We start from the raw sequence: 27,852 nt of genomic DNA on the forward strand, positions 1-27,852 counted from the left end.
TAGAAAAATTCATGATAAATGTCCTTGTCCCGTTTCTCTACCCGCACGTCGTTATATTTTAGCTAAAGAAAGATCGTCTGCAAGATTTGGTAACGAATCTGCGATAAAAAATATATTTGCTAGTGGCAGGATATTACTTCGCATATTAAAATACTGCGAAATTATTATTTGGAGAGAGAAAACTGTTTTAGACTACAGTGAAATATGTGTTATTTCATTTTGTTTGGTACTACTGACAATTTAATTTGTATGCAATTCAACTTTAGACGATTATTGCAACTTTAGCATCGTTACGAATCACGCGTACAATCCTTCGTTGAATAATATCGATTATAATGGTTGGCGACGAATTTCGGGGTTATTATCAAATATTGTGGTATAACTTTGACGCGCGTCGCTTCGACAAGGCGCCGTAATCGAAGCACTCGGAAACGTCTATATCGTTATACCTACGTATATATGTCCTACGCTAAGTGTTTTCGATTAAAGTGTTTAGCTTAGAGATTACATAGAACGTGGCTACATCTTGAATCGCTACGTGAGATCAACATCTACGTGAGAGAAACGCGTTAAGTTTAATGCGAATGGAAAAGAATGATGACCGACAAAGGATAGGAATATGGAAAGAAGATTGCAGGAAGGGGGGCCTTCTAAGGAAGCACGGGAGTAAAACAGACCGTGGTCTTTAATAATCGTTAATTTTCTACGAAGAGCCATAATCTGACTTGCGTTCTTATTATGGCTCATTAAAACTTCGCATTAAGACATCTTCCTTGGATATCATCAATTTATTGTTGTACCGCGTGTTTTGTGTAAGTTTAATATAGCTGCTACATCCCCTCCCCCTACACACGCACTGTGATGAAGGGGTAAGAATTATCTCGGCATGACCTCTGTGTCTAATCATATCTACGTTTTCACCACAGGCGATAGTTGTTGATGACAAGGCTACCTCACGATACGTCAATTTGACATTTGCGACAATTCCATTTTTGAAACGGTTTAGTGAAAACTTGAATTTTTATATATTATAATCGATTGTTATAATAATCATGTAAAATATTAATTAATTTATCGTTATTTCAATATATTTATTTTCGTTATATTTCCTTAATTCGATAATGCATCTATCAATGCATGGCTTTGCGCATTGATTCATTTCACAGGAATTGAATTTTACAATATTCGTTAAATTTTGCGATGCAAGTAGCCTTGCCGTTGAGCATCATCACATAGATTCGGATGAACGCTCATCTTCATTCTCAGGCGCTTTTCAAATTAACGACGAAGGAATCTGTCTACTTCTACGCGAACGAGAAGAAGAAGACAAAGTGGAGGAACAGAAAGAGAGAGAGAGAGAGAGAGAGAGAGAGAGAGAGAGAGAGAGAGAAGTTGGATAGCACTCGATTTCTATCGAAGAACCATTAAATCTTGTCGCTTGACTTCCATGTCTTTTTTTTTTTCTTCTGCATGCCCTATTTTTTTCTCTCTCTTTCCTCTTGCCTCGGCATTTACGCGTTTACCCGTTTCTTTCCTTGCCATTCCTTCATTCCTGTTTGCTTGAGAGTGAATGCTTTTGCAGGAGGGCGAGCACTTTTTCGCGCGAGATATTTCTGTCGATGGTATTCGTGTATATCGATATACGATGCGTATGTGCGTGCGTGCGTGTGTGTGTGTGTGTGTGTGTGTGTGTGTGTGTGTGTGTGTGTGTGTGTGTGTGTCGTGTTCTCTTTTCGTTTTAAAATCTTGTGTTTCGCAGTACCTAATGGAATGGGGGTAGAGGCAGGCGACGCTTTGCTTGACGAAGGACCACAGAGTTTGCCAGCCATGCGTCTGTGAACATTTTTTAATTTCCGGTCAAGCGATTCACGTGAGAACAGACTATTTCAGTGGCAAAATTCAGAATCGGCTCTCGACGGTTATCGATAATAAAAATATTTTGCTCGTTGCACACAATATCACACAGATACAGTCTCGGATTAACCTTTCGATGATAACCTTGCGGTGATGTCTCACTCTGACGTGACGTATATAAGGTGGCAAAACTTGTGCGGTTTATGTTAACAACGAAGGGTTATTCCAAGCGACAAAATTATCATCAGGCGATTTTAACAAGAATTATTCATTATGAGATAATTCAAAATACTTTCAACATATAGCAATAAATAATCAAAGAAAATACAATTAAATATTAATTTCAAGGATTTTTTAAAATGCATAAAAATGTGTTAGTTTACGCAAATATTATTTTATACAGCAATTTTTTCATTTCAATAAAAAAAACGGATATGATAGCGTGCAAATTTTTATTTCACATAAATACTCTGAGCATTATAACTCAGAATATTAGAATAAATAAAGTTTAATTTTATCACGTGATTGTAAAAATCGGAATGTATTTGCGCGTGAAAATGTCGGTTCATAATATGTCGAATTATAAATTTGTCATATACGCGCATTGAATCGTTTAGATTTAGAACGATATCGGAGAAAAATTTGTATTGAAATTGGGATTTTGCATTTAAAATTTTCAAGATGCAAACTCTTTGTTTATCGCAACTACGCAATATTTGTCGAGCCAGGTTTAGCATTTCGTGTCTATAAAGATGCTGCAAATGCATTTACAAATATTGTGAGATCCAATGGTGGTTCTAATAACGAACAATAAAAATTGACCCGACAAATAGCGCCGCGTATTATATTAATCGTAGCGATTCCATATTTATCACGAATGATCATTATACATCGTAGAAATAAATGATATTCCATTAATAATTCACAAGACAATTCTCGTATTTCAACAAATATGAGCAACATTAATTTACATCACCCGTTCCTGTATATATTATCTCTCCGCACTTTGTATACATATATATTTATATTTATTTATATTGTTTGTTTTTCTTTTTATTTATATCATGTATACATAATATGCGATGTGAATAAATGACTGTACAATTGCGCGTATTTACAAGATGTTGCCGAGAGTATTGAGATATGGAATAAAATAAATTTATACGTGAAACGGGGGATTTTCTTGCGGAAAAAAAGGAAGAAAAAAAATTAAAAAATATTAAAGAATAATAAAAAGTTATTAAATATATTATTTATACGGGAGAGGAAATATTTCCAAAAATATACAAAACTAACGTGAGATAATAATAGAATAAAGATGCTAGTTTCCACACCATTATTTTAAATATCTATTTATGTCTATTAAATTTAATGTATTTTATAAAAAATAATAAATTCACAAGAATTTAATAGAAAATACTCATAAATACATTTGCAAGAGAGAAAAATATATATTTACACAAAATATAAAATATAAAATAATTATATATGTGTAGAGTTTATCGATAAAAGATTGACGGGAGAGCATTAACGATATTTTGCTATATTTAATTTCATATATTTCTTCGTTCAATGCATTTATCTCCGAGGTTCGATTTTGTTCCTAGTGAAACATGGATACTTTTCCAAAAATGCAGGACCTTACATCAGTTCTGACACTTTCTTCAAGTTTCCTCGGATGTACGTAGACTTTCGTGACCCAGTGCATTTGCGGAGCGAAATTTCTCGTGCGCTTTTGTGTGCGCGCACATGTTTGTACGCAACTCTCGTTGCGAGAGGGCGAGTTTGCATTTGTGTTAACCCGGGCGCGAGCAGGTGCCGCCGTATATATACTGCATGTGTCTCTCTCGCATGACGGCGATATCGTAAATTTCCCGAAACGGCACGCCGTTACATATAAGCTTCGGATATTTGGGATTCTTAGCGCGGAGTTGAGGTTTTCCTTAAACTATAACGTATTACCTTAGCCTTGCCTCGCGGAACGATATGTACAACGGTTTACGTGTATATATATATTTATACTTATATATATAATACAGCGAGAGATACACGATCCGTAGAAAATAATATATCTCTCGTCGGCGCGCGAATGTAGGAGAAAGAGCAATTGGCGCCCGATATCGCGCGCTCGAAAAGACTCGGCATTAATCCTACGTTCCATAGAATCATTCCGACCACTTTTAGCAATATATTTTTTTCGTGCAAAGTTTTTGTGTTCGCAACATTCAAAATTTATGCATTCTGCGAACGGCATTGGAATAAATAACAATAAGAAGATTAAAATATAATATTTAAGTCGTTGACAATACAATATTTTCCCCTGTCGTTTTATCCAGTTATAAATATTTTTATAATTAGCATTTGTCGCACATAATCATACATGTTAATATAAAATATTAAAAAGAAAGTAGATGATTGTATATTAGAGAATTTTTTATAGATGCGAAAATATTTGCGGTAATAAACCATGCACACCACGTAGATTCACATTTAAATACACATCTACTTTCTTCTCGTTATTTCCTGTCAGCTGTTGCAAACTGTAATCGTTGTATCGGATCTGTGACTCTTTTTCGTCGTACTCGTTAAGATTTAAGACAAACCAAATCAATTCACGCGCATCCGCGAAGAAACTGTAGTATCTCGCTCGCAAGAATAATTGAAATTCAAATCATTCCCACCCTTTTACTCCCACCCGTTCGGCAGGTTTTATTTCCGGCGGTATCTACTCGCGGCTTGAATTCGCCAATGGAAGCGAGGCTGTTCGCATTGAATAAAGACCGAAACGATGGAAGAGAGCGGAAAGCGGAAAGTGTACGAGAGTTATGTGCATTGCCCGTCGATGGAACGAAACAAAGGCCAGAAGCACAAAAACGGAAATAAAAAGGGAGAAAAAAAAAAAAGAAAAATCCGTCACGGTTTCGCGATGAAATGTAACGACGCGCTCTCCAAAGTAACGCGAATCGAGATTCTCGCGGAATTAATATTATGTGAGTATTTGAGCAATCATGCAATTGCCCATACATTGCATCACAATGTTCTTAGATATACAATATATAGTGTTGAGACAAAATAAAAAAATTAGTCGATGAACGCAGATCGTAGAGAGATCTGGTCATTCTAAATAAAATATTATGGTACCATACTTATATTTCATGTGATATTTATTTAAAAAAACAATGCATATATATATATATATATATATTTTATTCAATTAATATATATACTTTTTAAATATATATTATAAGCATCTCTATATTTTAAAAATTATAAATGTTTTAAATAATTTATAAAAAATAAACATGAATAAAATTATGAAATAATATTTCCTCTATAATTGCTACACGAAAAGAAACTATTTTAATCAAAACGCGATGTGCGCGCAAGTATATTTCATTATTTGCCTTTAAATTTTAAAGAGTGACATAATTATTTTGAGCCTTTGTTATTTTAAAACAATTGTAGAGAAAATTGTGATAGAAATGTATTAATTAAATATTAAAAAAATTAAATATTAAAAGTCGTATAATTAAATATATGTATATAAACGAAAATGATTACCATCTGCAACGAAAAAAAAAGTATTCTAATGCCTCATGAATAATTACTCGGAATTTAAGAATGAAATTAGCTTGCGTTTATAAAAAGAATGGAAAAGGCAGGAAAGATTCAAGCGCAAAAAGAGTCGGAAGGAGATCGCGATTGTTGCGAGCGGTTAGTAGAAACGGCGGCAGGTTGAGGTGCCACAATAACCCCTCCCCCTCGTGTTCATCTCCCTTACCCTTCACACCCCTCACCATCACCCCCGCCCGCCCGCCCCCTACTCCTTCCATCCACTGGTATAGTAACGGTAACCGACGATTTATTGCGTGGCGCAACGAGCGCGCACGGTAACACGTTACGGTAATGACTGTGAAATACGACGGTGCGCCTCTGCTACCACCCCCTTTCTACCCACGCAACCCTTCCGCTTCGCCGCAGCTGCCCGGCCAACCCTCCCCCCTCCCCCTCCCGACTCTGAAAGGACTGAGTTTCGATTCGCGTGTATATACATACGCGAATCGCGAGCGTGTAAAACTCTCGTGTCTCTCTTTTCTCTCCTATTTTCATTCTCCCTCCCTCTAATCGAATCGAATACGAATAGAAATATTCCGCGTTTAGAGGAATGTTTTCGGAGGAGTGCCATCGATTGTCCTCGGCACTCGATATTGCTATCTAAAGTGCGCGTTGCGATACTGGGGGTAATAAATAATAAATAACGCGACGCGATGTGAATTGGAGCTCGTTGAAAATTATATAAGCTACAGTTGCAGTGAAACTGAGTTAATACTGCACTTCTATAAATTATTGTTAGATATACGCCAGTATTCATTGAAATCGAAATCTCGCGAAATAATTATAAATATTTACTATATAAATAATTTAATATATAAATTTTTACGCACTTTCTTAGAAAAATGCAAGCCGTTGGATATCTAATTTATAAAGTACTCGCAATATAGATACTTCTCGTAATACTTCTCTATACTGTTCTTTGTAGCCGGTTTCAACCTTGACACAAATTTTTCTCAACCAAAAATTGATAATTGAATAAGACCTTTAGGCCTTCTAATATGTAGCACAATCCCTACTAAGGATCTCGCACTAATACTATTTGTTTACTCAATTTATGATTCATCGGCGAGTGGTCATCAAACACTGGAGCGAGAGTTGCATTGTAATCATACACACAAGAAGGCTTGTAATTTTATTCATTTAGTTTTCAACCTTTAACCGAGAAAGATGTGTGAAAATTGAAGCAATACTACAGAGTATATACCTTGATATGATAAAGAACAGCATAATATGAGAGATACATTGTACTTCACAACACGGTTACTTGTGCCTGATTCGATATTATTCTCTTTTTTAAAAATGTATTATTTTTATTTTGTAAAAAAAATATTCTGATTATCGTATGATTAAAAGATGGACGTTGATTAGCGATGGACAGGAATGTATGATTGCTTAACATGTAGTTTAAAGCGATCATTATCATTAAATATTATCAACAAAAAATGGTCATTAGCACGTTTAAAATTACGTATTACCTAAAACAGATAAGTCTAATCTTTCATTGTATCTGCATAAACGGCGTATTGAAGTAAAAGTTTGGATGGTTTTAATTGACAATAATAAGTTTTAAGTCCCTATTCATTCTCGTTTATCGACCGTAACCCATACTCTACAAATGGCGCGCGTTGTTCGCACAATCCGGTGTGTTGAAAGGAAGAGGAAAAAAAAAAAAAAAAACAACAGGAATCTAAAAGAACAATCGCATTGATAACACATTGGCCGTCAATCGGACAATAAATGGATAACAAATATTCTCGTTAACAGCACGCGCGCCAGTTTTATCCTTTACGAGATTGTCCTCTTTCCTCTCTCCGATATTCCGCTATTCGTATAATCCAACCGGACAGAGTCGCATGAACTCAAATCGGTTCTTGTACAAGAAAATTGATCCTCGTATGATAGATTCGTTACGCGTCGAGAAAGAGCGATATGGAAAAGGAGGAGGAGGAGGAGGAGGAGGAGGAGAGCTCGATATTCTCGCAAAGTCCGTGCACGCAGACGGAGGGTGTAAGCCGACAAAAAGAAAAGGAAAAGTATCCTTTCGAGTTCCTCTGAAAAACCGACTGATGTTCAATGAGGCGTCCAGGACTACCGTCCTTCTTCAAGCAAGTAAGAGGAGAGAAGCTCGTTATATCGCGTTTGCATTCTAAGAGGAAATCGTCGTCGTTGTCGTTGCCGTCATCGTTACATTGTCTACTCAAGCGGCGTTATCCCGGGAAAAATATGGAGACGTTGCAGCTCGTTATTTTCTCGTAGAAAAAACGGGTCACAAGGCTTAAAAAAAGATTCGGCCTTTTACCTTCCTTCTCCCGAACCGAGAGAATCTAACCGACCGGCAAGTTATTTTAGCGCGTATCACAAGAACGACAGGTCGAGTACGTTCGCGAGAAATTGCTCCCCCATCGTCTCCCTCTTTCCTCGTTTTTCTTCCTTTTCTCGCATCATACGAGGATTAAGTTTTACTCTTTTTTAACATCAAACTTTTTGCGCCATCTCCATCTCATTTCTCGCACTCATTACTCGAGAATGATTCTGTATCTTCGCGTGCAACGGGCTCTCTCCTACTGATAGCAAGAGAGAAGGAAATGATAACCCCAAAGCACCTAAAACTGCTATCAACCCCCTTGTTTCTAATCTTTTTTCTTTATTAATTTTCTTTAAATTACTATTGTACAATTTCGTGATGCGCCGCTATTATCCTTTCCCGTTTTTTATCAATTTCACGATCAAATACGTCGCAGAAAACGTGACTTTGATTACTTTGACTGCTACAAAGCAATGCCACGCAAGGATAAGAAATTGGATTTAACTGCGAGATGTTTAACGTGTCATCGGACAAACTGCGAAAGCGATGCCTCTCGTTTATCGCATTTATTCAAATTTTTCATTACGAGATATCATACAATGTTTATCAAAATTATTTATCGTATCGAGAAACAAATAGAAATAACAATTCGCAACAATGTGAAATTTATGTGTGTATAAAAGAAAGAGGCTGATTGTTTTCTACGTTACATATTCTCGAATTTATATCGAAATAAAATCAACTAATTTTATGCTCGTTGATAATGTTTTATATAAATATTATCTTTTTTAGTCAATTAACTTGTGAACAGCAGTGTAGTTCCCACAATGTGTAATTGAGACACGCCAATCTCATGTCAATATTTAACAAATAAATTACCGACGGAAACTACTTTGCTCTCAGAAAACTTGCGGCGTAATTAGAGCGAATTTGTTGTATAATGTCGCGCTGACGTCCTAAATATCCCATCTTAAAATATGATTCAAATAAGAGAATCAAATCTGTTTGTGTAAATTTTGTATTATTTGAAATTTGATTGATAATCACAATAATATAGGTCGATGCCTGTGAAAATGTTATTATCCATTTATATATCTCAAGATGATTTGCATATTTTTTTTCTAAAACGCAGATAGGGAGTTGTGATAAAGTGTAAGATGTCAAAAGCACATTCAGATAAATAACAAAGTATTATTTTTCAATTAATGGGACTTCTGTAGCGAGACATTTAACTCTCAAAAATTGAAATATAAGTTTCCGCGAAAGAGAATACGAAGATCCAATGACATAATAGAAATCAATTATTTATCGGTGGAAATGCGTGACTTGACTTTCCGCGACAACAACTTTTGCGCGCGCCTCTTCATTTTTATAAGTTTCCTAAAGAATATTTATCAATATATGTAACACGAGGCCGATTCTCGAATTCAGTTCGCGTCTGTCGGCGTCTTTCGTTTCGTGACGCGAAGGTGAATGTCTAGCTACGATCGTTAAATCACGACTGCCATTTGCCTGCTCTCGGAATATTTGCAGTTCGGGAACATTCGAGCAAAAGACTTTCCCTAAAGAGAAGTTCTCCCGCGAAGCGAATATATATTCCCGAATATACATCGCCGCTCCCTCCCCCTCCTCCCCCCACCTCCTCCCCTACTCAGAAATATCTTTCCAACCCCATGTCGGATTCGTTCCTGGAAGATCGCTCCCGTTCCCGTGTTTGCGTAGAGGGTGACTTAACAGACGAATGTTTTTCGGACATTGGGAATACATTGAAGGAGACGGTCGGGAGGGGAGGGGAGGGGTGGGGAGGAAGGAGGGACGGGGGGAATACTCCTCTATAGCGATCAATCATCGGATGATATCCACTTTCCCTTCTACCACCATGCCTCGTGAACTGTACGCAATAAGACAAGTCGGGAGGAAAGGGAGGATCAAAGATATGGACGAGGAGGTTGGGAAAGGTGGCCGCGCGGAAGGGAAAGGAGTTTCCGAAAAGTTATTCAAATGCTTTAAGTAGCGGTTGCCGAAGGAAATTGGAAACGATTCTGAAAGCATCGAGCACATCCCTGGAGGAGAGCGAGGATCGATTCGAGAAAGGCCATGACGGAGGGAAGGAGGGAAACCAGGCTTTTTGAGGGATGGGTCAATGTCCGAAAAACATTATACATTATTTATGAGTTCCCTTCCCATTCGCGTGTATTGTTCTAAGAGTTGGTGTACTTGGTTGCGTAGGTCCCGGATTCCTCGACAAGAGGAACCTACGTGCGTTTCGCTCGTTCTCGAAGCGTTCTTCTCCGCGAGTATGACGCGATATCGTTATGAGCGATACTATCTCCCGCACTAATTAATCTCGATCGTGACGAGGGGCACCGGTCGCAGTTTGTCCGACGCTAACGACGTGACGCGTTATTACCGCTTTACATGCTTGACACAGAGGAGCGGTAAACCGTGGACGAGGGTTAGAATTATGGGGGAGTGCGTAACTTCGATCGCAATCACCTTTCGCGGAACACGCGGAACAAAACGTGCGTATATTTACCAGACGGGAAGTGATGATAGAGACAAGCAAGCGTAACACATGAGAGCGATAGCGTGTATATAACGTGCTGGCAGGCGTCAAGAAAGATAAAAAAGCCTTTAGAGTGCGTCCTATACGAAGTCTGCGCAACGATTTGCAACTGAAAAGTTAAAATAAACCAAGAAAACTCTTAAAAAGTTGTTTATATTTATTTGTCAAAAATCTTTAAATAAGTAATGATAATAATACTTTTTAATCAAGTTTAAATCAACTTAGAATTCAATTTTTTCGACGAAACCGTAATTTTTAAAAATAAATCTTTTGTAAATATTTATTTCAATTTAAAAAAAAAATGAATAATAATTTATTTCCTTGCTTTAAATTTCTTAAAATGAAATTCACAGACGTAATGCACTTAGATAAGTTCAAAGAAAATGTATCTTTCTTCTAATTTTTATTTGCTATTGATTAAAAAATGTTTATTTAGTTTTATTATAAAATAAAAACTTACGAAATAATAATAAATAGCAAGAAAACCTTTAATAATTAAACATCATTGGAAAAAAATAATTACAAAAATGCGGAATGAAACGAAATACACGAATAGATAGAAAGTTTGATAATCCGAGAAAACACAAGCTAATAACTTATTATTTCCGTAAAATATAAATATTTCATTATGTCAATAATATGTAGTAAAAGAGAGATGCATTCTCCTTTTCAACTTATTCAAGTGCAATGCATCTGTGATTTCCATTTTGCGAACGCAATGTGAAGAAGGCTTGACTTCGAAAGGTTCGCCAGCGAGCTCTATCACCCATTCCGATTTCAATAGATCGATATTGAAAGATGGACGTGCTCATTTTCCTTGGATACCCTATTAATCGCAGTGGCCGTACGTGCATATATGTCAATAGCTGTATGAATGTGTGTGCCAGAGTGGACCGCGATGCGGTTCCCTCGCGTATCATTGTCAATCGATATGTACTCGTTACCCCTGCCAGATATCAACAATGACATTTTACTCTGCTCCTGCCGCACATTTTATATCGCGATCGATTTCACAATCCGTTAACCAAGCCAAACAGCTTTGAACAGCTCGAACTCAATATCATTGACAATCATATTTACAAAATATATCAATGCGTATTCGCAATTATATATATATATATATATATATATATATATATATATATATATATATATATATATATATATTGGTTTTACCCACGCGCTGTACAGTTTTGGCTAATAAATGCTTTAAAAGCAAAAGTATTTTCTAATAACTTTTATCGGCTATTTCAATATTCAGTGGTATTCGCTGATGTATTCAAACATTGATTGGATATTTGCTTTTATTGAGATTGTTATTGCGATGCATTCGTTATTGGAAGGAATGATTGATTTCACATAGAGTGGCTTACCGAAACATTTTCGAACGATAATATATCAATAAATTGAATAAAATCTCGTTTGAATTGCGAGTCATTTTACACTTGGCGTAATATATTCACGCGCATTTCTTTCTCCACTTATATTCTCTGCTTTGTCATTCGTATATACAATGCGATTTTTTTGAGATTTTAAATTCTTTAAAAATTATAGCCTCAACACAAGAGAGAGAGAGAGAGAGAGAGAGAGAGAGAGAGAGAGAGAGAGAGTCAATAGTACACCGCGGCTATAACAGCTCAATAAATTCCAGATCCACGGGTAGCGCCACTTTTTCGCAAACACCCGCTGATTTATTGTCTATCGCAAAACGAGAAAGAGAATAGATTACTTATATCCTATGAAATCCATTGTTCTCTCTTTTAAAAAAAAAAAGGTCATTTAAAAATATAGTAGAAAAATAAAGTATAACAAAGTCGTACAAGATTCATTTAGCTAATTAATACGCGCAAATAAATGTAGACTAAAATATATCAAAGTAACCAATATTTCTTTAATGTTCTTAGATTAATGTGGTGGAGAAACTTTGATATAGTAAGTTTTATCGATTTGTACGATTTTCACCGCTGGCTGCTGCCCCGACGGTATGCTCGTTTTGTAAGAAAATATGCGAAGCCAACATCGCGCGCGACGAGTATCGAATAAGCACTCCAATATAATGTACAAACTTTTTCATAGAGAAGCAAGGCCGATATCGCAGCCGGAGCGAGCAGTCGTGTCGGCAAGCCGACATCCCGCTCGATATTAATAATTTATCCCCGAATATCTTGTAACAGCAGACAAAGTTTCTCACGACGCAGCATTTTTCGCGTACCCGTTCCCTTCTCGCCTGTCCTATCCCGACTTTCGCGCTGTCGAGAGTGGCGTGAAACTTTGTGAAATCGGAGCTGTCTCTGCTTTAAAGAGGAATCCTCTTCCCGCGTTTTAAGGAATTTTATCGTTCTTTTTTTTTCTTTTTCTTTTTTTGCACGAAGAGGAACAGCGCATTCAGCGGAACCTGCTAGCGTTCCGGGCTGTCGTCCTGCTCGCAGCTCCCAACGCGAAGGACCACTTGTCGTACAGTTTCCACGCGCGCATCGCGTGGTTCTGCCACGCTCTCGAATCGCTCTCGAGTCTCCTCTCGATAACACGGAGCCTATCTCCCGCCCGGCATATTAATCGCATCGCGACACGCTCTCTCATCGCGATGGGATTTGGATGGACGAAGCGACAGCATAGTCAATTAGCGTGTAGCGATGGGTTAGAGTGCGCGCACACAGCTCGGGTCGGTACCGTTAGTTCGGCGAGTTAGTTCACAGAGGCATGGCGTTGTAGAGGTCCAGATTAGGATGGTAAAAGAGCGGTGTCGGGGTGGGCGGATTATGGTGGGGCGCGGGCTGCGCCTGTATGAGGTTCAAGTTCAAGTTCAGGGGCGCGATGTGGGCCGCATTGTGGTGGTTAAGATGGTTAAGACTAAGATGGTTACCTGTCGGGTAGGGTAATCCGAAACTAGGGTACCCAGAATAGCCGCGGCCCGCCGCGTATGCCGCGTATGCTGCCGCTGGGAAACCTGCAAATATAACGAAGATTTCATTATATTCTCTTTCTCTCATTCCGAAATCATTAGATGATTTGCGCTTTCGAATGGTGTTGCAATGCTGTCAAACACCAACAGTCGTTTAATTCTTTTACATTTTTAGTGACACTATTTATTATAATTATATATATTTCGATTTTTGTAATATTCAAAAATATATTCATATATATATATATATAATTTTATCTTCAAATTCTGCTATATAAATTTTATTTTATTTTATTTCTTTCGTGTACATATATGTTTTTAGTCATGGTTTCTTAAATTTTTTAATACATTATTATTGAATTTATATTTTGAGAAGTATAATATTTAAAAAATAATGATAATATTAGGATAAAAAAAGGATAATATTTAAAAAATTTAAAAACAAACATAAAAATATAAAAACATTTTTATCCTATTTCCTAAGCCACAAATCACTAATAAAAAAAAAAAAAAATACAATGTATAATGCCATATTCAACTATCATTGTTTTTATAATAAATGGTTTAAAAAATTATTATTTTATTTTTATGAGAGAGAGAGGCAAAGAAATTACAAATTCTCAAAGATTTTCTTAGCACAATTTTGTAAGTTATTGTATAGAATGTATTAATAATAATAAGAAAATTGTAAAAAATGTATAAAAGACGCAATAAAATTTATCTAGTCTGATTCAATGGCTAAATTAAATCTATTAAGTTACGTCTATTATATAATCATATTTTTATATATAATTAATTAATAATCAAGCTAAATTTCCATTAATATAGAAGCTAATAGTTAACAGCTAATCTGGTAAATTCTAACATTTATATAATATAATTATATCAATCTGTTAAAAGATATGTTACAGTTAAAATACAACGTTAAAGCAATGAAATAGGTGATTATGTATAATATCAAGGTTGTCAAGTCGTATGATATCGCTATTATTTCAGTTATGTCCGTCAGTTATAATAATAGCAGCGGTCAGTAAGTATCGAGTTTACTAGATATAAGCTTATATATATTTCATACTTACCATCAGGTAATGCTCCCAGAGACCACATAAAATCTATAAGGAAAAATAGATTCGATTAAAATGTAGATTCGAGATAGATCAATGTGTTGCGTGAGTACAACACATTTTGTTTTCTCTTTTTTTCTTTTTTCATTCTTTTTTTTTTTTTTTTTTTTTTTCAATTCTTTTCCCTTCATTCATATTGCGTGTTCGTTAGTGCAACGATTTCTCCATCAAAATTTCTGCAACTACGTACGAAGAAAGATATTGATCGCTTGAAAACTTTAAAAGTGACTTTAACGTCGGAAATCAAGTTTTCACGTGTCAATTCAGTTAAAATTATATAGCACACAGGACCAATATTTTTCCTCGAGCAGGCGAAAGATAGGCATAGACATTTAAGAATATGTACATGGAGATAAGTTAAATATATGAAGCAAAGCGTTGCAGAAATTCGTCGGGATCAACGATTTAAGTGTAACGGATGACTAGGTCCAAACGATAAAGAGAACGTAAAAAGAAAAGAAGAGAAGAAACAGGATTAGAAGCTTTCTAGGTTAATCAGAGAATAAGAAAATATTTTTGAGAGTGAGAAAGAGAGAAAGAGAGAAAGAGAGAGAGAGAGAGAGAGAGAGAGAGAGAGAGAGAGAGAGAGAGAGAGAGAGAAAGGGAAAGAAAGATATAGAAAAAGAGTAAGAAAGAGAATGATAGAGAGATCAAGGCATTCATGAAATTTCATAATTCGATACTAATCCAAAAGACCACACAACTAAGATTCTCACTATGTATATATGTATATCGCATCGACTATATAGCGCATCGACTAAACTGTGTGACAAGGTACTAGTAACTACGCGCGGCCGAGGTGTCTCCAATCTACGACAAAATAAACCCTCCTATAAACTATGGTTATTGTAGCCTCCAAAGGTATATTGGTTAATTATTTACCGTTAAGTAATATTTGCTAGGCTGTCTATATAGCTTATTAGATATCGACTAAGGGTCGGTAGTATGTCACGCCATTCGATTGTTGCTCCGCAAACTCTAACAAATTGTTTGCGGAATAATTTGAGCAAAACACACGTGGATAGAACGTTCCAATTATTGTTCCTACCCGGCAGGTGCGTGGCATATTACCGACACCACTACCACATTTATATTGACGATACAATATTGAAAAAAAAACACCGACCACAATACTACACTACTGACTCACTATGCTAGTGTCCATATCGACGTTGCTCTCACAATATACGCAGATGGAAAAAGTATATAAGAGCGTTTATTCTAGCCATTAATAATATACACTGATACATATTAATAGTATTATTAGTAATTCCGTACCTAAAGTCTTTCTACCGGGCTGATTTTGATTACGTCAAGCGCGCTCAATGGCATTTTACTATCGTTTTGCTCTCTTTTTTTTTTTTTTTCTCTGTGTCTTAATATTGGCTTTCTAAATTCTTCCGAGCTACAATAAAATTTGCAATATATACGTCGAGTACTATCTCGCATTTATTTCAATGGAATCATTTGCAGCATAATATATATATATATATATATATATATATATATATATATATATATATGTATGTATCTTTATCACTTCATCGAAACACACGTGAATAGATCTCGACGATACTACGTTAAAATATTCTTGCGCGAATTACGCGCATGCTTTCTATATCGGCATCTACGTAATACACCCTGTGTACTTTCTCAGATGCAACATATCGATCTCACGTAGAGCAGACGTTTACGTACGACATTAACATTAACAGTCTCTCGCAGTTCCGAGGAGCGCATAAAGCCTGTCTCAGCTCGAGTTTACGATCGAGTTGCCGGTCGATTAACATTTACGTCACATCGATGGGGCTTCGGCAACGTGGAATTCATTGAGCTACTCTTACTAGAATTTTATGTTTCCCCCTTTGATGCGTTCCACTTGGGAAGGATGACAACATTCGCGAGGCCGTGTATCGGGGGTGCATTCCGTCTTGAGTCGTTCTGCGCCCCCGTTACAAATCATATGACGGATGCTCTATAATCCCGTGAAACCAAAATCCGGCCCCAGCCAAGCATCACAAAGGCCAACGAAACGAAGGCGCGTTTCGTTCAAACAAATCTCTTCAAGGTCTGGTCTACTTACGAAACTGACAGTGTTGCGCCTCTCGGGCTAAGTACGTATTGTCTAGGACACACACGACTCACGCATTATCATCAAGATAAACGATACTATGTAGTTTAAGAAGAGTTAAATACTATGTAACAAGTAGTATATATATGATTAGGTATACTGGGAGACTGAGGCATAAGTATAGACAGGTATACGCACAATATATATTTAGTATGTATCCTATATAGAGAGGTATAATATTACGTGTAACGTAATATAAATGTACTATGTAACGTAGCTCGTTAAGTAAGTAGGTACAATGTAATAGGTCTCTTTTGAAGCCGCTGTTAAAATGCGTGTTCTTTGCGGAAGACGCTCAGGCTGCTCGCTTTATATTTCATTTTTTTTTGAAAAAAAAAAGACTCATTGTGAATAAGCTTTTATAAAGCGAATGTGAGTATATACGAAAATATATACGACAGAGAAAGAGAAATTCTAGTCTCTTTCTGAGCAATTCTCTGTCGATAATCGAGCAAGCGAGCCTTCACACACGATCTTCCGCGAAGAAGTGCCTAAAGTATAATCTAAGCTAACGATATTATAATGACTTCCCAAAAGCTATAGTCCACTAGTAGTCTCAACGGTAGGAACGTGTACATAGTATATTAATTCGCTCAAAACTGATTCGCTCTAACTAATCGAACCTAGAGCGCCTAGAGTTTCAATAATATCTAAGGTCTGGTAACAACACAAATGTTTACCTAATTACCTAGATATATATAGATAGATAGATAGATATATATATATATATATATATATATAGCTTCGAGATATGTATATCTGTTTGATCTATTACAAAAAACTATAAGGTGTAATATGCGGCTCTCACAAAATATATCGATATCAATATCAAATGCTATAGTATTACCAAATAGGTAAGATGTACAAAACAATATAACTTATCGTCTGGCGTAATCTATAATGGATCGTTAGGTACATATCTATACGGGATGTCCAAAAATCACTGGCGCATATTACTCGGAATCTATTTTTTCAAGCAATAGTAAATTCAAGCAATAAATAATAATGAGGTTTTAAATGATAATTTTTTGTTCACATCTATTTAAGATTAATTTTATTAATATTTATATTCTAGAATGTCTCCTCTCATCAAATTAATTTTTTTATTTTCCGAATTCGATTTCATATGTCTATCCATAAAACACGTTACCGCTAATTTTGAGACACCCCATACAAAGTATATAGAATATAAATATATTATATATGTATACGCGGATATGTATATAGATTCACGTATGCATGTATATACATATAGATAGTGTCGAAAGTTTGTGTTTCTTTTCTTCTGAATATCTTAATATCGTTCAGAGAACACTCAAGTTCCTTTTTGCTTCGAAATTATGAAATTTCATGAAGTCACTTGCGAAAAATATTCCGGAAGGCGCGCGACAAAAAATGTGAGAATTGCACCGACCATTTGCTGCGAGCTCTCGTCGCGCTAACCGCCCCCTCGTCGCGATCGCCGACAATCTTTGTCGGCGCGTCGCCGCTAATTGATTTCCTTCAATTATCGCTCGTGTATCGCGGCGCACACGCGGCACGCCGCTACCTGGGAATGTGTGTGTGTCTTTTTTTTCCTTTTTATTTTATATCTCTGTTTTCTCATAAAATATTCGTAATCAACGGCCTCGACGAAGAGCGCGCTCGCCGATCGAGCGAACGATTGTTTTTGCCCTGATAAATATCCCGCCGTTTTTTTTATTGACGACGCTCGAAAAGATGCCACGAAAAACGCGAAACTGTTTTCTTTTCCCCGCATCTTCCACATCGCGGCTTTTAATTATCATCCGGTCTCGTCGCGCGTAACCTCGGCAGACGGCCATTTCTACGTTTAGAGATCTCTTTGTTCGCGTCGCTAAAATTTCAACTAAGTTCTATCAACGAATTGACAGCCACCGGGCCGAACATACGATCTCTCCATCGGGAAATTGTCGTTTCGTTTTCCCATCGGGGTGACCTGAAAATCGTCGCACGACAGGAGCTGCTCACCTGTCCTTCGTTTCCTGTTCTATCGTTTCTCTTTCGTTGAAGGCTCGATGTCGGCGTTAAGTTCTACAACGTTTTAATTGAAATGCTTTTAACGCCGGCCAAGCGTGATGGACGCCGAGAACTTAATTATCGATGTTGGCAGATGATCGAAACTTGATTAGACATGACTTATCTTTTCTTCGTACATTTTGCCTATCCTTTATCCTTTATTAATTAAAATATATTTTATAATTATATTTAATCTGTCAAAGTGTATATATACTTTTGAGTATATACATATATACTTTTTGATTAAACACCAGCACACCAAATACTAAATATTTTAAATCATTATTATAGCCTGAATTTTTTTATAAGCTTCTGACATGTATTATGTATTAATTTTGAATTAAAAATATTATAATGACCGTGAAATGTGTTTCACATCTAGATACATCAGAATAAACAATCTTCTAAAGGTCAAAAAGTTCCACAAATTTTGTTCTTATTCATTTATTTTGAAAAGCAATAAATTTTTAGATTTTTATATACCATAGATGAATTAATTGTTTTTGCATACTATGCATTTCATTAAATATTGCAAATTTATAAATTGAAAGACAATCCCCGAAGGAGATACGTTCAACGCGACGGCGATCTACTATTGAGCAACATTGGATCATTTCGGTCCGTTTTTTTTTCTCTACACTTTGAACACTTCGTTTTATTGTCCTACTACCTGCGTCTACTAAATTTATCTACGAAATAACTACCAGTCTTTTTTATGTGATACGTTCGTCTCGTTGTCTAAATTTTTCGCTACAAGAAAATGAGGCCACATAGGTAACTACTATACGCGTCGAGTAATTCTGCAATTTGCTACGCGTTCTGTTTTCTAAAGATCACAGTTTTGCCAAACATTGTAAACCGCGAACAGTATCGCGTCCTCGATATGTATCTCAAACCGGCAAACAAGAACGAGCTGTCTTTCTAATCTACGATATTGCACTTTTCGATTACGATATCTATCACATCCGGTCGTTCGATCACACCCCCTAATCGACATATATTAATTAATACTTTCCATTTTCTTCGTTGACTATCTACTTCAAAACGAAGTCCTAAAAAACAGTCTCAATTGAGGAATGTACAAAATATCGTTTAAAATCTAGTGTAATATTTCGTTGAATAAAATAACTCATATGCTACGAGAGAGACTAGTTCTTTATTGAAATCTATAATCTTAACAAGAAGTAAAAATCTTGAACAATATATTGGCCAATTGAGTCTTACATTAGGTAGACTCGATAAAATACTGATTTCTTTTATAAAAATATAGTCAACTTATCGAACTGTATAATTTATGCTATTCATTCTGAAGAATCTAATTTTTTTTTGGCACATATCAAAATACAATCTCTGAAGAAAATTAGAGAGACTATCGCGTTTGCATTTTGAAATCACTACTCACTATATCTTTCTTCGACACGCGCGGATTGTTAAACTTATCCGTGTTACAACGAGACCGAGAAAAAGCCTTGTTGTCGGGAGTAAGAAAGAAATCGCAGAGAAAGAAACGAGTACGGACCGATCGGAATCAAACGAAACAAACAACACAGGTCGGAACGCGCAAGGATACGAGCCCCCGGGAAAATCGCGCGGCGCGATTTATTGCGGCCGCGAAAGGGGCGTGAGTATCGTAGGTCATAGGCCGATGGTCGGTATCGGATGGTAAACGGCGCCCATGTCGAGGCCCTGCACGCCGAGCAGATCGCTCATGGAGTAGGTGAGGGCGGCGGCGCGGGACGCGGCCGCGACCGGATGCGGGCGGTAAGAGGCCGCGGCGGCGGCCGCGGCCGCGGCTGCGATCGCGCGCTTCACGTCATAGACCGCCGCCGCAGTGGTGGCTGCCGCGGCGGCCGTAGGTGCGGCGGCCGCGCCGGCCGCATATTGGTAAGTAGCGGCCGCGCTTGGTGCAGCAGCGGTAGCGACTATCGGAGTCAGCAAGTGGTGGTGAGGGGGTCCAGCGGTAGCCGCCGCGGCCGCGTGTGCAGCGGCGGCGGCCGCCGTTGGCAGGGGGTACGGCGCGTAGCGATAAGTGGCGGGGGGGGGTGTCGCGACCATCACCAACTCACCGTATGCGCCTCTGCTGGCCGCTCGCGTCTTCGCCAGATTCGCTGGGAGCATCACTTCCTTCGGCTGTGCCTTCTTGCACTCGACCTTGAAATGTCAGATAGAGATAGGTGAGGAGAGATGGGTGGAGCGCGTCCGATAGAACGAGATTTGACAGGAAGCTGATGATTGAGATAGATCTTCTAGGGAGGTATTTCGTTACGGTTTCGAATTATTAGAGTTCTAAAATGGTGTATGTATGTCGTTCATTGTGGTAAACCATCCTTGGCAATAAATTGAAAGAGAAATTATAATAGGAATTCTATTTGTATTCGGAAAGGTTTCTTCTCCGTTAATTTATCGAATAATCGTTAGCTCCTGATAAATACTAAAAGTACTTTTGCTAAAAATTTTCTAAAGAAATAAGTGATTGCTGAGGATGAGATTTGAAGAAACTTTGAACTGGATCAGAGCGCGCGAGTTTACTTTGGAATTATTACAAGATGGCATCAAGAAAATACTTAACCGACGCGTGAAAGAGCTTTTCGTTGTAATAGAAGGTAAACAGAGATTTCTCTCACTAGAGAATCCATAGCCAATTCTTTCACATCTTTTATAAGTACATAACTACTTTTGCATGTATATTCACATGCGTTATCAAATGCATATAACGAGAAGACGATGCTCGGTTATATGGAAAATTAATTCTGCTCGATGCTGCAAGCAAATATCTTTTGACGCGACTTCTGTGGACATTTAAAGTAAAGGAAACATTCTTAATTTTATGAACAGACCAACTTGACTAACGACTTACCATTTTGTTATTGATTTCATGGAAATGGATCTCGCAGACTTTGTCGACGACATCCTCGCTTTGAAACGTGACAAATCCAAAGCCTGGAAGAAAACACATAAAATCTCGTTAGAGTTATAATAAAATTTTTATATTCGATTTAGAATATAAAACATTTAAATAGAGTATAAAACATGCTAATTTAATTTTCTCTCATAGTTTTCCAATTTTATAGTAATTTCTGCCATATATCAATATCTCGTGCGTTAAATTATAAAAAAAATTATTTTATTTATCATATATTATGAGATACTTGACATTCAACCGGATCTCAGTTCGCATTAATAAATATATCTACATAATTTTGAATTGGAGCAACCGGTATTGGCGGAGAATGCGAGCTCTCCACAAGGTTCTCCTGCATATTCGCGGAAATAAGAAACCATCCAGATTTCCATTAATTTAGCTGACGGAGCAAACGAGCCTCGCTTCTTCCCTCGTACCGCTCGAACGCCGCGGTCTAAGCGAAATCTCCGCGAAATTTATCTCGGTAGCTCAAGACGAACTGCGGGAAGGAGAGACAGCGAGCCGGCGAAGAGAGAGCCGTAACTTAATCAAGCATCAAGGGTTATTAAAAACTTTGCATTGCTCTCCGGGCGATTTTAATCTCGCTCTTTCCTCGCGCCGGCGCTCCTCTCCTAGCTAGTAATTCAGACTCGAAATATCCGGCGAGCGCGAATTATACGAATTCAGCGCGCGATGTTGCTCGAGATAAGGAGTTAGTGAGTTTAGTGTTTCCATACTGAAGTAGCTGCTGAAGCTACGCTAGGTGTCCCGTAATTAAAAGGCACCCGATAGTCATTCCGGACGAATATAAGCCGTATGTATGATTCTACTTCATTTCCATGAAGTTATGTCAAAGACTACCGGGATAATTAATTTCCATATAACTAATATTTTTCCTAATACTTTCAAAACTTTTATCTCTCGTTGTGAGTTTAGAGAGAGAAAATTTTAATGCTTAATGAAACCTTCAAATATGTACTTATGTATAGGAAATAATGAAATTAGGGGAAAAAAATAAATAAATAAATAAAAGCTCTATACATTTTTTATACGGTTTTTTTTTTTTATACAATTACTTAAAAGTCCATTCACATTTATTTGAATTAGAAATTCAATTATAGGATATGTAGTCGATCAAAAGATAAATAAATGATTGAGAAAATAATTAATTATTAAGGTACATCCTTATTTATATATATCAGCTTTAAAACAAGCAGGTCGCGGAGAAAAAGAAAGACTTGCTAGTGTTGAAATATGTCCGCGACACATTCAATTATTCAACACTGACATCATTAATCGTTCGGCTCGTTCTCTGCCGGATTCTTTCTCTCTTACATCCTCTACCCTATCTGTCTCTGGCATACCCGCTCCCATCTCGAACGTTTCGTTGCGTCTCTCGCATTCTCTCATCCACCTAAGCTTCTCCTCTTGCTACGAGGTAGCACGAGTGATTAAGTTATAAACTTGGCAAGACGTCCGTTTGAGCGCGGAAGGGGCTTACTTCATTTATGTAATTTATAGTACTCTGCCAGTCTCTCTAGCCCAACTCCATGGAGCCCAAGCACTCCCCTAACACAAAGGCCATGTCCTGACACCGGTAACATTTAACTACCCTGCTTCGCGGCCCCCTGCTCCCCATCACTTTGACTGCTCTCTCCCTTACGAGCGTAATGTGGCATCGTCGACTACCATTGACATTCCTTGATAGCGTTTGTCTTTTCAAGCGGTATGAAACAAGATATCAAGAAATTGCTTTTCTTTAAACGTCAAGAATCATGATTTATTCTGTGAGAGAATAAACTTATTTTTTGAACGATATTTTAATGAATAATATTTCAAAATGTTTCTAATGTAAAATTAAGTCTTTAATCGTTCCGAAGATAAAATGCTTGTCATCTTCAAGACGCGCTTCTTTTACATCGTTGAAAACGACAGAGAATGACCGAGAGATGATGTAAGAGCACGGTCAGCGATTCACAAAAACCCCAATAAATTGCGAATAACGGGGCATCTCTTCCCCGATCGAATTCGAATTTTCATAAGGAAATTTATCTCCGTAACCAGACCTCCCTAGCCTTTCCGCAAAGCTCCATTTTCACGCCGTGGTCGTCATACAGAGGGATGTAACCGCTTTCAGCGACCAACCAACCGCCATGGAGTTGAACGAGGTGAGGAAAAAAATGCGTGCTCAGCTGGCCGAGCCATCGCTGGTCGCCGCAGATGCGCTCATTTCAATAAAAAAACTTGAGATATCCCTCGCCCGTTCTCGTGGACCATCCTCTTGACCCTCGAGAGCTCCTTAAATAATCCATAAGCTGTTTCAATGGCATGGAATTACCGTCGCGGTCTACCAGGTCGAGCGATTACAGAGTATCCTTCCCTCGTTCAACGAGGATGCAAATCGAACGGGAATATCTTACGGTTTCATAAAAGCCGCGCGAATGGGCGAATGGAGTGGTTATGGCAAAAACGATTATTTACGATCTTGCAAACACTCACTTAAATACATTATGCCGGATCGATGAGGCAAAAGCTGGTGCGCGTCTCTCATTATTAAGGATTGCTATCATTACTATGTTAAATCTTCAAACTTAAGCTAGCGCTAATTAATAATTCTCAAAGCATTTATTGATAATTGATTTTGACAAAATATATATTCCACTTATATATATAAAAATTTTGCAATTTAATCAAATGAGATAAAAATTGCGCTAATATACAAATAAATGTGCATTACACGAAATAAGATTTTTATTCCTGTCGGTGCAGCTCTATTTCGTTTTGTGCAAAGAAATCAAAGTGGCAAACGACGACGACGAGAGAACCGTTCTCTCACCGCCGTCTTCTTTCCACTTAGTAGCACGGCACTCTTCTTCGCCCCTTCGTCACCACTCGTTGACCTCTTGTTTCTTCCTATATCACTTGTTCTCCCTCCGATTCTCGAGTATAATGCGACCTCGCCGCCATTGTACCAAGCAAGCGCGTGTTAACGTTTAAAAGCTGCGCGGCTGGCGAACGCGCATTTCAGAATTTTATCGTGCATTGAGAATAAAGGTAAAAGGTTTCTTTCAAAAGGCACGCCGGCGGAACGATTTAAAACTTGTAAATGGATACGAGGAGTTAGACCTCCGCCCTCTTTCCGTCTTCTCCCTCGGTCGCACCCCCTTCCCACCTTTGCCCCAGTCGGCGCATAAAACTTCTATGAACTTTTGTTTGTTTCCCGCGACGTATTTACGATGCGGAATCTCGCTGATCGATACCGAAAGAGCTGCCAGGGAACGAGAAGCGACTATTTTATTTTTAATGTCGTTGAATTTTGATGGTCCGTTTTACGAGGAACATCGATGATAACGATAACGTTACTTCTACATCGATTTAACACTTTGTAAAGTTCCTTTTGCTTGCACTTTTTTTTTTGTTGCGATTCTGCTTCTAACGCTAAAAAGTTTTGTAATTAGTTTTTGACACATTTTTTCTAACTGAATAATTAATAATATTACAATAATTTTGATATTTTGTAATATCATTAAATATATCTTTAATAAATTCATAAATCGAGCATCGAATCGATAATAATAATAGTAGGTGCAATAATATATTACGAATCGGATTATTTTACATTGCATATATCATTATATCATAAATCATATAATTAATGCATTGATTGTACACATATTCGTTAAAAATTATATTCGATAAGTAATATCATTTGATTTTTAATTTAAACTCGTTTTAGTGATATCGATCTATAAAGACAATGATTCTTTTAACGTGATTCTAATATTATAAAAGAGATTTTGTCTCTGTTGATATTTAGAGTTAAAGCTTTATGTAATTAATTTTCTTTCATCGTAACATAATTTGCTACTTGTAATTATTCCCAACATTATTATTCGGTTTTCTGTCTAAAATTATTTCAATTTATTTACTATGACATATTTATTATAATTAAATTCTGACAAACAGATGTCTCTCTTTCTGCCATCTGTTTGTTATCAGATAAGTATATTATTTCTGTAGAGAATGTATCTTATTCGTCGACAAATGAACAAAAATAATATGATATTTATGGACAAATATATGTAACGTTATATAACGATTATTAATAATAATTGTCCTCAATATTCACTACTAAATTCGTATCAGCTCCCTCATTTCCTCCAATGTTCTATTCTGAATCGCTAGTTAGTCACCCGCGATCTCAATTCATTCGAAGGCTATCATTATAATAGATATATCATTATTCTCGGTTATCGATTAGGCATTGTACGTACAGTACAATCACTAGTTGTAACAATAAGTGGCAAGACGATGGTATACAAGCGTTGGAATTAATTTGAATCTTCTCATTTTGCCATGACCTTAATCATTTCTCTTTGAGGTGGTAATATTCTAAGTCTCAAAGTAATAAAGACGATTATAGGTATTCCTTTGTATCGCTTATTAATTCTGTCATGAAAGTTTCTCGAATACAAAATTTATGTACGCAATCAATCGTCAAGCACCATTATATCATCAGCAATACTGGATGATATCGTGTGCGTTATCTCCTCGATATCGATACCGATATCAAGCTCGAACCAACAAAGGTGGTTATCAGCTAACGCCTTACTGTGTAATTAGCTGTATATTACGTAGCGATACGGGGAAGGGAGGGGGAGTTGTCGATTGAAACAACAATAAATCAAGCAAACCACCCAAGAACCAATTTGCGCCCCACCGTACCATGAACTAATCGCTTTCTGCGAGACGACCATAATCTAAGTTTCCGAAACAACGATCAACGCGCGCCTAGATAACCACTCCAGTTCTCGAAGTGCGATTTCTCGTGCGATTCGTCGCCCAAGTCGCGATTTCACATCGCGATTATCGCGGATCGCCTTATTGACTTTTCCTTTAAGGTATAGTAATTCCTTTAACGATAAGTATTCTTATCAATACTCGTATCAGTACTCTTCGCACTCCTACGATAAATCGATCGCGTGCTCGCTTATTCCGTCACTATCAAAATCAAGAATTGAGATTTTAAAAATGATACACACATAATCCGTATTTTTAAAAAAATTATGTTGTTATAATTCCGATAATATTGCTAAAACTGTAACCAAAGAATTTCAAGAAAAATAAATTGCAAATAATAAACAGAATAAAACAATCTTATTAAATTTTATCACCAAATTGCACATGAAATATAAACCGAGATATGTTTTTAAAGCAATGCAATTTCATGCGCATTGCGAATAGTGCGTAAATAATTCGTTTATTGCTTTCATTTATATTTTATGCTTGCAGCAGTATAATAATCCCGATATAATTTTTTCAATTTTTAATTTAAAAAATTTAATTCAACTCAGAGTTAATAAAATGATAAAACGGGGACAATGAACGACGAATAATGCCATCAACCATCGTTAAATATAACGAACTTTTAAGTCTTTCCTAAAAAGATGGGGGGATCAGCAATAACGATTATTACTGATCGGTCCAGATCTATTCCGGACAGGAAGTTGGGCAGTAAATGTCTGCGGCACGCATTACTATTAGTCGTAGACCCGAGTTAGCGCGCTTTCATTACGATCTCGAACGTACTCCTCCATAATCGATTAATATGTTATCAGGTATAGGCTGTACACAGTCTATAGACTCTCCCCTTATTGACCGTTATACCGATAACTGTTCCTAAAGTTTCTCCTTGACAAACTCTAAATATCTACTACTCTTCAGTTTCTCGCGCGACATTTTCATTTGTAATGATTGTTGAATGAGGGATGTAAAGCTGATGTAAGTCTAAATGCTTGATTATTGTTCTAAAAATTTGTTACTGATTTGTTAGAATGCAATAAATAAAATCATCTTCCATTTCTTTTTTAAGGTACAATATTAAAAATGATGACTATGTATATAAATCTCGGAAAAATCTCGATTATTTTCTCAATCATCTTATAACTATAGTTTTTTTATTAACTTTAAAAAAAAAAAACCTCTTGAAATTTTCCCGTACAAATATACATATATGTATATACACACATACATATGCATATACGTACATACATATATGATGATTTAAAATCTCTCATCATATGTATGTGCATCATATATATTATGTGTGTGTGTGTGTGTATGTAAATAATATATAATCTAAAAGATAAAAAAAAAGTTGATATAATTCGCTCTCTGAATATTACATTAAACATATTAAAGTTTGGAATTATAAAAATATTTTTCCCAAAAGAAATATTTCAATAATCGCGTAACTTAGAATTCAGTAGAGAGATTATCAAGTATCGATTTGCCACGCGCGTGTATGAGTAGGCGTGTGGAGCCTATATAATTTAAAATATCTTACCGCGTCATGAGAGAACCCCTCGAGACATCAACGTCTCCAAGTTTATTAACAATTCCGAGCTGCTTGTAAA

At 36.9% G+C, this 27,852-nt stretch overlaps 1 protein-coding gene across 3 annotated transcripts in view; it reads right to left on the reverse strand.

Annotated features, from left to right (window-relative positions):
- Nucleotides 1-27,852, reverse strand: part of LOC126849779 (RNA-binding protein Musashi homolog Rbp6) — a 590,853-nt gene that overhangs the window by 21,015 nt on the left and 541,986 nt on the right. For all 3 annotated transcript variants that reach the window (XM_050592007.1, XM_050592006.1, XM_050592008.1), the window contains 4 exons: nt 21,392-21,474; nt 20,601-20,685; nt 14,322-14,354; nt 13,204-13,287 (listed from right to left, as the gene is read on the reverse strand). In XM_050592007.1, the coding sequence (XP_050447964.1) occupies nt 13,204-13,287; nt 14,322-14,354; nt 20,601-20,685; nt 21,392-21,474 (285 nt within the window). The remainder of the gene's footprint in view (nt 1-13,203; nt 13,288-14,321; nt 14,355-20,600; nt 20,686-21,391; nt 21,475-27,852) is intronic.

Source organism: Cataglyphis hispanica, chromosome 5, assembly GCF_021464435.1.
Source record: "Cataglyphis hispanica isolate Lineage 1 chromosome 5, ULB_Chis1_1.0, whole genome shotgun sequence".
Classification (NCBI taxonomy): domain Eukaryota; kingdom Metazoa; phylum Arthropoda; class Insecta; order Hymenoptera; family Formicidae; genus Cataglyphis; species Cataglyphis hispanica.